Genomic DNA, 12,110 nt, shown 5'->3' with positions numbered 1-12,110 from the left:
CCCCCCTGCCCCTTTCCCTTGCTTGCGTCCCCTGCCTCAAAACACCTGTGTGTGTGTGTGCGCGCGCGCGCGCGCGCACACACACGCGCTCTCTCTCTCTCTCTCTCTCTCTCTCTCTCTCTCTCTCTCTCTCTGCATTGTCCTCCTTGCAGTTTCTCAGAGCTGGCTTTCATCTCTGAGTGTTTTCATTATTATTTTTTTCGTCTAGAATGATTTTCTTCCAGATGTCCCTGTGGCTAACACCCTTATTTCCTTTATGCCTCTCCTTAAATGTTATTTTTCCATCAGTGAGACCTTCCCTGACTACCCTTGGTAATAGGTAAGCTCCCTCCCTCTCTCCTACCCCCAGCATCCCTATCCCTATTACACTACTTTATCTTTCTCTCTTGTATTGTATTTCTTTGTTTTTCTCTATTGTACTTATGACATTCTGACATATAATTACTTATTTGCCCTCTCCTCATTACTACAACTAGAATGTTGTAGTAATGCCCATGAGGGCAGGGTCTTTGTTTTCTGGTGTAGAACAATGCCTCACATATACTAGACAATCAAAAAAATAGACGTTAAATGAACATCAATCTTGTGTAGGATTAATATCTTAAACATTACCTGGAAAAGTTGACTACCTAAATAAGAAATGACTTTTGAAAATATTTTTCATTTTTTATCATTTGTAATTGTAGCTAAAAATTTTGGTACTGGATATCTAATATCACTTGGCATCTTTCTTTTTTAATTTCTTATTTGTAAATTAAATTTTCTTGTATCAGTGGAACAGATTCTTGAAATATTTCCTAGCCTACCATATCTTTATCTTAAAAGCAATTTTTTTTTCAGATGACATACCCCTTGAGCTAATTAATATAGAACTTAATATGATCAATCCTTATTTGGTGGTTTATCACACAGCAAACTTTATTTTTTCCCCACTTTCACTCACCTAAGATGATTGTCATAAAACTGGAACTTATTAAAATGTTTTTCTTGCTTAAATTCAACAAAGAAAATAGAAGACCAGATTAATACCTATAATTTAATGTTCTTGAATGATGTTCCCACTGTTTCAAGTCTAGTGAGTTCCTACTGTTTTATTTGATTATATGATGTTTATTTTTGTATAACATAATTTTAATTCCTACAGTACACTTTAAGATTTAAAGCAACTTATCTCAAAACTCTTTCTAAACAACTTAGATCATAGTCAGCTAGGGAACAGTTTAAAAATGGGCCTCATCTCAATCAGAATCTCTGAGGATGGGATCTGAGAACTTCACATGTTTAATTCTTATGCACTAACATTTGATTTAGAGACTGGGGCAACCATTTCTACATATTACTCATAGAAATAATTAATTTTTTGTATGGAATTTTAAAGCAAAAGACTGTTAGTTTGAGTATAGAGTTTCGAGTTTCGCTGTTGAAATGAAATTGCTCAAGTGTTTTTTAGTTGTTGGTGTTAAACTTACTGGTTGATGTATTTGTCAATTCCCAGACGATATTTGAACAGTTTCAACACAGTCGAGAAAAAGCACTTCCTTCGGATAACATAAGGCATGCTCTTGCAGAAAGTTTCAAAGATGAGCAGCGATTTCAGCTTGGCCTTATGGATGATGCTGCAGAGTGCTTTGTAAGTATTTCTGATGATCCTTAAGTTAGAATGGCAGTTGGCATTCCTTAAATTATGCACCTTTTGAGACAAATGAAACATAAATTTATAGCAGTGGAAAAGTATCAGAACTGCTCGGTAGATACCTGTCTCACCTACCCTTCAAAGCTCAGTTTAAGTCCACGTGTGTTTTGTGTACTTTTGCTTTTGATTATTTGTGCTGCTCTAATTTTTCAGTTAGGCTACTAAAATACTTTAAAATTTATTTATTGGAGCAAAAAGGCTTATTATGTATAAATCATAGCACTTAAGTCGTTCTGTTCCACGGGATTTACATATGCAACACACTCTCCCAGTAACATTTCTCATTACATGCAATGATTCTCTTTGAAGAGCAGAGGATCTTGATGGGCAGCTGTCAGGGGCAGCAATTCTGATATACACCTTACTCCAGGTTGAGAATCACTCACTGAGGTTGATGTTCTGAGACTGTGTTACCACCATATTGATAAGTAGAGCATTCCTTTGATTAGGGATGTACCTTATATACCTTCTTAAATATGCATGTTGATGTTTAATCGTTTCAATAACATAGATGTCACCTATATTTAAGATAACTATTTCTTCTCTTAGTTTTATATCTCTTCAGCAAATTCTGTGAATTCTTTCATCAGAAACCCTTTTAAGGTTTGCCTCGCCATGTTATTTCCCTGTCACCATTTCTGTTTAGCTCGGGCCTCTACTCTCAGCATTATTTAAGCCTCCTTACTAGTGTCCTTTTAACCTATATCCTAAGAGTCTTTTTTAACAGCCACCATATTAATATACTTTTTTTTCAGATAAATGCTTGCACTTCAAATATTTCTGTGATTCACATCTGACTCTCTTCTGACATTTAAGGCTCTTTAAATTCAAACTCCAGTTTATCTCTTTGCTGTCTTCCTGAATTTTCCCTTCTGGTGAGATAGTTTCAGTCCATTCCTCAAACATGTCTTTTAAATTCCTGTTTTATAGCCTTTGCTCAAGTTCCTGAAATATTCAAAACTTTCCTAATCTATTATTTGTTAAAGTTCAACATAAGCCACATCTACTAGATAATGCATCATCAAAGCATCCCAATCCATTCTCCAAATATTTGAAGAATTTATTACTCTATAGAATTCATTTGGCATTTATGTTTTTTTTAAATGAACATCTCGAATGCTTAGCACACTTGCCATGTTGACTAAAATATGACAAAAACAACACACACAGTCATGAAATATGCTTTTCATACTTCTCATGTTTATAATTGCTCCACTGCTTAAAATATAAATGGATATATTTTGTACAATACTGAACTTTATAGTCTTAGTTTCACTTAAGTGAAGTATACTAATCCATGATATGATTATTCATGGGATATCTAGAAATCCAGGCTTAAATAATTGAATAGTTATAAATGTCCTGAGGAGGGGGAAGTTAACTAATTAAAATAATCCATTGGTTAAGTTTTGGTAAAAAGGATAATTTGTTAAAGAAATTAATACCCCTTATTGATCTATATTACAAATCCACACTTTCATAAGAAGTTTGTTGAAGAGCAGATTACTTGCATTCGGGTTGTTAGTGCAGATATTATAAGCCTTTATCATTGATGTTTTGATTTAAGTTATATAGACTATCCAAATGATCCAAGTAGGATTTTTTTAATTAATTGCTTTTTCTCAATGTGAGAATGCTGGGAACATAGGAAATCTTGTTTTCTAATATTAAATTCTAGATGTCAGCACCATGAATTGATTTTTTAAATCTTTATTAAAATCATGTTACATTATAATGTTTTGCTAAAATTTTTTTAAAATCGAATGCTGCAAAAGGTGAATAATTGAGCAACATTTGAAGGCTTGGTTAAAGAGGGAAGCTGAAAAGCTGACAATGTATATGGCATTTCTAAGTTTGACACTTTGGAAAATACTTAGATTTTTCAATTTGTAAAGTTAAAAAGAGTTGTATTTTGAAGTGTCCTATGCAAGATTTGCAACTCATTTGTTTTTTAATTTTTTAATTAGGAAAATATATTGGAGAGGATTCATTTTCACATAGTGCCAAGCAGAGATGCAGACATGTGTACCTCTAAATGTTGTATCACTCACCAGAAGTTTGCTATGACTCTGTATGAACAGGTGAGATGCCTTAACTGTTTTATTAGATGCTATATTTATGTTTTATGATTGATAAATTAGACATATATTTTTACCTGCAGTGTGTGTGTCATAGCTGTGGAGCATCATCAGATCCTCTACCCTTTACAGAATTTGTGCGGTACATTTCTACAACGGCCCTATGGTAAGAACCTACTAAAGCATATTTACCAAAGATGTTAGTCATGTATGTGATCACATTGAGCCTTTATTTTATGAAACTGTAGCATATATGAATATCTACTCTCTGAGATTAACAAATGTGCTACCATCAGGGGTACTAAGTGATGTCTATCTCAGTTGTTTCTGACTTAACCAAATATAGATGTCACTCAGTGAAATGTACAGAATATTAGTCAAAATGTATATTTATTTATATTTATAGCAAGTTTTTGAAACCGTGAAGGAGAGCTTAAAATGACAAGTTCAAGGGTAAATGGAATTGTACATGATTTCTTCATTTTTGCTAAGGTGTTACCTTTGTAGTGGCCATGTCTCCTGTCGGCTCCACCATGTCCCTGCGTAGTGATGGAAGCTAGGGTAAGCAGACAAGAAAGAAAAAAGTGAAAATAATCCTCTGTTAGGTTTATTGCATTTAAGGCCATAACACTCACCTGAAATAAAAATTTGCCATGCTTGTCTGTCCCCTCCCTCCCTAGCCATGAAACATCAGCTTAGGGATCCAAAAATGATCTCTAGACTTTACATAATAAGAGTTGTTTGAACACGGCAACAGGTATTTGAGAGTGTAAATATTTGATGTATGATAAACATTGAATGAGATCATAAATGTTTGCAGATACTTTAGTACAAAAGACAACACATGGGTCAATAATTATTAATCAGAATACATCAGTACAGCAGTTAGTTGCTAAATGCTACCAATATTTTTATCATTGCACAAAGAGAATATTAGGTGCTCATCCATTTCATTGTATTATTAAACTTCTTTGATTTATTTTGGATATAGCACATTATTTCTTAAAGATCATTGAATATAGCAAGTTGGTAATTTGGATGTATACAGAGTTGGGAAACATCGATTTAGAGGAACATTCTTTAAACTTCAGTCATTTGTAGTCAGTTTCATTCACTTTGTTTGAAAAGTAGGGTGTTTGAATCAGGATAGACCACAAATTAAAAGCTGTAAACCTTTAAGTCTACTTTGAAACTCTTGTGTAAAATGACAGTACTCTGAGACAGTATTAGGTAATAAGAATTAGAGTTCCATCAATCTCTCCCTGGTCCATGCCATGAATTGCGAAAGCCCAGAATTTGAATTCTAATTATAATCTCTTTCTTTTTATTGGTGATAAGTATTGAATACTAGTTGTTCAATGCTTACTATGTTCCAGGCTTTACATAAATTGTTGCTTTTAATCTTAACAAAAACTTTTGTTGATCAAGAAATAGGCTTAATATGGTTAACCTGGTAAATGGATGAATTAAGATTGAAATCCAGGTCTGGGTTCATTTCAAATTCAAAATGTATCTGGTTAACCACCACTCTGATGCTGTCAATTTTGTAAAAAACCATTATGTGCATTTTGAATGAGCCTGTCAGATTTAGTGCTTTCTAGTCTACTTGTGAAGTGCTTTAGAAGAATTGGTACTTTTAGTTGTTATTGAATATTGTATATTAGTTACCATTGAACTGTAAAATACATCCAGCTCTAGGACAGTTAAAATTACTATTAAGTAAAACCAGAGCACCACGAATGGAAACTAGTAGGCGTATTGAGCTTACATTATATATCTTTTTGGAAATGTTTAAATAGTTGTTTAAAGATACTTAATACTTTGATATGTAAAAATTTGACTCTAGGAGAAGTTGGATACAAAATGGCACTGATACCCTGCCTAGACTCTAATGAAATGGTTAGTAGTCATAATAGGAACAAAAGGCACAAGCCTCATTTAAGTAGCTTTGGTTGTGACTTCTGCATTAATCAGCAAAGGGCCCTTCTCTTAGCTGAAAATAACTTTGTTTATGGGAACTTTAGGCCAGAGAGGGAGCCTTTCCTAAAGTTTCTTGTTCTTGTTAGGCAAAAGTTTAAACTCAAGTCCCTCTTTGTTAAGTAATAATGTAAAAGAAACTGTTAACTTAGAATTACCTTCAGATGGAACATCTTAACCTCATTCATCTAATTCCAAACAATGGTATGATTTCATGTTATTTTATTCTGTTCTTGACCTAACGTTTTTCATCATAACCTGCCAAATATCATAATTTTTCATTTCATGGAAATTTACTTCACGGTTAATTTTTCAAACAAAATTGTGTTTTAAGACAGAAAAAATGATCATACCTATATTGATAACTTAGTATTTTTGATGCAAATTTACTGGATATTTTTTAAGTTCGTAGGCCAGATTTGGGACTGCTTCTTTCTTTTGTAGCAATGAAGTTGAAAGAATGATGGAAAGGCATGAACGCTCTAAGCCTGAAATGTTTGCAGAATTGCTGCAAGCAGCAAATACAACTGATGACTATAGGAAATGTCCTGTAAGTATAATTTGGAGAACATTAGTGTGCTTCTGTATTTGTAAATTTGAAAATAGACATTCAGAAATTACCACGTGAATATTAATTATATCTGGAAATAATTTGAAGAATTTATTTTTTCAGTGTTTTCTTAGGTAACTCTTTATACCATGTGAGCTCTTATTTCTTTAAAAACTTGTAACACTGAGAAGGATTTAAGGTAGCATATGTTGATTAAGTTCTGAAGTCTATCATTTGACTAAAGAGAGAATTTCTTTTTTGTTTTTCTTTAAATAAACATTACAGATGGTATTATTCTTTCCTCATGTAACATTGTTAATGGCTTCAAGGGCTTTATATCTGCTTTTTTTTAGGTTGAATTCTTGTTTTAACAGATTTACAAAAATACCAAAGAAAAATACTTTGATTTAAAATAAACTTTATGTTTAATCAATAACTAAGACAAATACTTTGCTAGAAGTCTATTTTAATATGCTGAAGAAATAAATTTCTGATACATGTTAAGAATGTTATTGAATAATACAAACTGTATAAGGCATTACCTGTGGTATATCTGTTTTGATAATTTCAAAAGTTGTCTTTTGTGTTTTTCTTTAGAGTAACTGTGGCCAAAAAATAAAAATTCGGCGTGTTTTAATGAATTGCCCAGAGATTGTTACAATTGGTTTAGTCTGGGACTCTGAGCATTCTGACTTGACCGAGGATGTTGTTCGGAATCTCGCAACGCATCTTTATCTGCCCGGGGTATATAAACTCTTTTCATTCTCTTTCTTTTTATTTTTAAATTCCTCTAAAACATCTTCATATATTATAAGGCACTTTGTTTTTCAGAACTAAATTTTCTTTCTAAAGGAAATAATTTGCTGATGTAACTCTGATAAAGTTAATCAAATCAGGCTAACTGGAATGCCTTTCTTGCTTAGACTAGGAATGGCTTTCAGTTACAAACTAAACCATCATGTGCTCTATCCCTGTATCACTGTAGAGTGATGATGATATGATACTATATGCATGTGTGTATGATAATGATTATAAATATAAATATTAAGCTAGAAAAATTTAAGATTTAAAATTCATCTACAGCTCTGATCACTTAATATGCTTTTTACTATCTTAATATATTTTGAATTGGTTTATATTACAATTAAACTTTTAAATAGTTATCTTGAGGTAGTATGTTTAATGTATGTTAAAATATGTGATTCAATCATGAATTATTGGGAAATGTGTAATTTACCTCACATTTTGAGTTTATGTATGTAAAGTGTCAATTCTGTGTTAGAGATACTGTGCTACTAAACTAAGTTGTAGTAAATACATTTCATTGGACTTAATGTTTCTTGTGGACTAATTGAAAGTAGTAATTCTGTTAACAGTGCAATGTGGTGTCTTTAGTACTAATATAATATCAGTTTGGGGCAGTATGCATGAGAAATATTTTTCATAGAGAATCAAGTGCATGACTTATCAAATAATTGTTCCTCATTTTAAAAAAGATACAGTATTAAATATACATTACTTTTAAACAGCTTTTTTATAGGGTTACTGATGAAAATGCCAAAAATAGTGAACTTCACCTTGTTGGCATGATTTGCTACACTAGCCGACATTATTGTGCCTTTGCTTTTCATACCAAGAGTTCCAAATGGGTATTTTTTGACGATGCAAATGTGAAAGAGGTAAGTGACGCTTTACTAAGTGGAATATTTATTGTGATTTTTACTTTTTAGGAATAAATGATATAATAATGAAATAATTATATAAAATAATTATTATATGTAAGTATTTACATAAAATAGAAATAAGTGAATTTAATAGCATCATTTAAAGTCCTCCAGTATTAAAAATTAGAAAGCCAAATAGATGAAGCAACTACTTTAGACACCGGACGACAGGCAGTTGAACAGAAAAAAGGGAAACCAACAAGATGAAGCCTACAATGATCCCTGCCTACTGCCTAGAGGTAGTTTCTGGATTGCAGTGCAGCGAGGGAGAACCCAAACAAAGCCTAGTAGTCTCACTGAGTTGAGGAAACCGAAATTAGAGTTCAAGGAGGCCAAGATGGCTAAAATTTGCTGGACAGATTACCAGAAAGAAAGCTGCATGGAGGGAAAGTCCTGGAGATTGGCAGAGGGATTCCCTTTAATCTATGGCTGAATAGTGATCCACCATGTGTAGGGTAAATGAGCACAAGGTGGCAGAAGGGACCACTGGAAAACAATTCCCTAAACTCATATGGGGCTAGAATAGTTTGCCTCTGTACTAGCAAGAGTGGATACACAGGACATCAAGTTGAATCCTCAGAAAAATATCACCTTAATGGTGGGGCTAAATTATTCCTAGACTGAAGATTGCTCTGGACCTGACATAAAAAGCTTAAAATGATGCCTTCAAAGGACCAAGATGGTACCATATGACATAACACATAACTACATGTGAACAATTTAAAAGGAAAACAAAATAGTTCAATAGCTAAAAATGTAAAATTCAGTGAAATTTCAATATGCCATTTCAAAGTAGCATTCACTAAAAAATTACCGAATATACAAAGAAGTAGGAAGACATGACCCATGCCCTGAAGGAATATCAGTAACAACAGACCTTCTATGCCATTTCATTTCTTCAAATCACATGAATTGGGGTGAGCAGGCAGAGTAGGGAAATGGAGCACACCTTCTTTTCTCTCAGAAACTTCATCAGCACCTCAAAAACGAGGGTTCATACTAATAACTGATCTCGGAGGTCAGTTCCAGGCCAGATCTGATATTAAATTGCCTTAGGAAAAAAAAAGACCAAAAATGACAGAAGTAGACATATCAGATAAGAAGGTTAAAACTGCTGTTTTGCTATAGAGAGATTTATTAAATAACAGTCAGTAAACATGGACCATAAAACTATCTGATAAATTGGACTTTGTCAAAACTTTTGCTCTTCAGTAAGGTACTGTTAGGAGAATGAAAAGACAAACCATAGACTGGGAGAAAATATTTGTCAAGCATATATCTAATAAAGGCTATATTCAGAATATATAAAGAACTCTTTTTTTTAATTTATGTATTTAATTTAGTTATTTTTGGCTGTGTTGGGTCTACGTTACTGCGTGTGGGCTGTCTCTAGTTGTGGCGAGCAGGGGCCACTCCTCGTTGCGGTGCGCAGGTTTCTCATTGCGGTGGCTTCTCTTGTTGCAGAGCACGGGCTCTAGGCGCACAGGATTCATTAGTTGTGGCACGTGGGCTCAGTAGTTGTGGCTCACGGACTCTAGAGCTCAGGCTCAGTATTTGTGGCACATGGGCTTAGCTGTTCCATGGCATGTGGGATCTTCCTGGACCTGGGCTCGAACCCATGTCCTCTGCGTTGGCAGGTGGATTCCCAACCACTGCACCACCAGGGAAGCCCAAGAACTCTTAAACTCAATAATAAAAAGACAAATCAATTAAAAAGTGGGCAAAAGATTTGGACATTTCACCAAAGAAGATACATGAATGGCCCTTGAAATGATATTCATACATCATTAGGCACAAAGGAAGTACAAATTTGATTCACAATGAGATTGCATTACTCACCTCTTTGAATGCCTAAAATTAAAAAGACTGACCATACCAAGAGCCGACAAGGACTCGTGAGGCTGATGGAAACGCAAAACTGAACAATCACTTTAGAAAACAGTTTGTCAGTTTCTTATAAATTTAAACATATACTTATCATACAGCCTAGCAATTCCACTCCTGTGAAAGCATGTATCCATACATAATTTGTACTTCAATGTTCATAGTAGTTTTACTCATAGTAACCAAAACTGGAAACAACTCAAACGTCTATCATCAGGTGAATATAAAGAAGTTGTACAACCATACAATGGAATATAATAATCAGCAATAAAAAGGAATGAACTAGTGATGCAACAATGTAGAAAAATCTCAAAAGCATTGCGCTAACTGAAAGAAGTGAGACACACAAACAGCTAAATAATATGATTCCGCTTCTATGAAATTCTAGAAAAGGAAAAAACAAAGTGACAGAGTAGACCATTGGTTGCCAGGCATTGCAGAGGGGTACAGGGAAAGTTTTGTAAGTGAGGATTACATGATTGTAGACATTTAGCAGAACTCACTGACTTGAACAGTGTAATCGGATGGTTTTATTTTATTAAATTATATTCAATAAAGCCAGTGAAAAAATTTAGAAATTCATATTCTAAAGTCCACACTTTGCTTGAATTACTTAGTACTTTGATATGGCAGTTTATTAAGAAGTTCCATCTTGAGTCAGTATGCAGCAACATTTTGGCACTCCTATTTTGCATCCTCATAGTTTAAATTGTCAAAATTTGAAGGAAGAACTGGGTAGTCACTTTCTGAGTTTCAGGTTTCTTTTGTTTTCAAACTACTCTAGTTCTTCAAGTATCTCAGAATCCCAGGTAAAGAGGGTAAACAGCTAAAAATGTGTAATTTGGAGCTTCCCTGGTGGCGCAATGGTTGGGAGTCCGCCTGCCGATGCAGGGGACGCGGGTTTGTGCCCCGGTCCGGGAGGACCCCATGTGCCACGGAGCGGCTGGGCCCGCACGTCCGGAGCCTGTGCTCCGCAGCGGGAGGGGCCGCAGCGGTGAGAGGCCCGCGTACCGCAAAAAAAAAAAAAAAAAAAAGTAAAAATGTGTAATTTGAACAAACTCCTCAAATTTTTTTAAAGACCCCTTCTCTAATGAAAAGCTGATATTCTAGAATGCTTTGTTTTTTGTTTTATTGGTTTTATTTTGTTTTTAAATGAACTTTATAGAGGTATAATTTACAAACATTAAAATGTACCCATTCTAAGTGTATAGTTTGGATTTTGACAACTGTATACATGCCTGTTTAACCTCCACAATCATTGTATAGAACATTTTTATCACTCCAGAAAATCCTGTCACGTCCCTTTACTGTCCCCAACCCTGGGTCCCAGGAAATCATTGATCTCATTCTACAGTTTATGTGAATGAGACATTCTCTGTGTTTGGCTTCCTTTGCTAGGCATAATATCTTTTTTTTTTAATTTCAAGATACTTTATTTATTTATCTTAAAACAGGTCACAACACTAAGCTTCTGGCCCATTCTGCCAATGCACAAGCTACAAATGCTTGCTCAGCAATTGAGGGGCACACTTTAGTAGTATGTTTGAAAAGTGAATAAAAATCCATGTAAAACAAATGTTCAAATAGTTTCCATATGAACACGGATAAGTGTGACCCCATCACCTAGTCTTACACATCGTTGCATCTGTGCCAACCCTATTTACATAGACATCTCAAAACTGGAAGAAATTAAGTTAAATGGTCCCCCCCAAACCCTCAAATCAAGCTAAACTCGCAGTTAACAGCTACAAGAATGGTATCTACACATTAATATGAGCTGAAGCACAGGCTTCTGGGTGCTGTTTCATTCTACTCTCCCAAGCACAGGACACAGGCAGAGTGCCAACATCCTGCTCCTCTACTCCGAGTGGGAAGTCATGGTTCTGGATTTGCTGCATCAGTTGCCATGTTGGCCCTGACGTCACATAGTAGATGGTCAGTCTCTGGAATCCATTGAAAGTAGAAGCAGCAGCGACTGCCATCCAGTCATCATACAGCCATCCAGTTGTTCCAGCACCATTTGTTGAATAGACTCTTATATTTCCCCATTAAATTGCTTGAAGTCTTTGTCAAAAGTCAGTCAACATGTATGAACAAAGCCTTTAAAATTTTGATAATCTAGATCTTGATATAGAAAGTGTAAAATCTTGCCCATCAGTTTTTAATGATAATGTTTATATGATTTTTATCTAGACTAGTTACTA

The 12,110-nt window shown here is 34.5% G+C and overlaps 1 protein-coding gene across 1 annotated transcript in view; it reads left to right on the top strand.

The window, feature by feature from the left end:
* The window catches only part of USP53 (ubiquitin specific peptidase 53), a 42,186-nt gene that overhangs the window by 8,202 nt on the left and 21,874 nt on the right, over positions 1-12,110 (top strand). The window contains exons 3-8 of the mRNA XM_007464848.1: positions 1,496-1,630; positions 3,661-3,774; positions 3,855-3,937; positions 6,193-6,298; positions 6,896-7,042; positions 7,828-7,977. Of these exons, the coding sequence (XP_007464910.1) occupies positions 1,496-1,630; positions 3,661-3,774; positions 3,855-3,937; positions 6,193-6,298; positions 6,896-7,042; positions 7,828-7,977 (735 nt within the window). The remainder of the gene's footprint in view (positions 1-1,495; positions 1,631-3,660; positions 3,775-3,854; positions 3,938-6,192; positions 6,299-6,895; positions 7,043-7,827; positions 7,978-12,110) is intronic.

Source organism: Lipotes vexillifer, unplaced genomic scaffold (assembly GCF_000442215.2).
Source record: "Lipotes vexillifer unplaced genomic scaffold, Lipotes_vexillifer_v1.1 scaffold231, whole genome shotgun sequence".
NCBI classification, from domain to species: Eukaryota; Metazoa; Chordata; class Mammalia; order Artiodactyla; family Lipotidae; genus Lipotes; species Lipotes vexillifer.
This window is presented reverse-complemented; position numbering and strand designations above follow the sequence as displayed.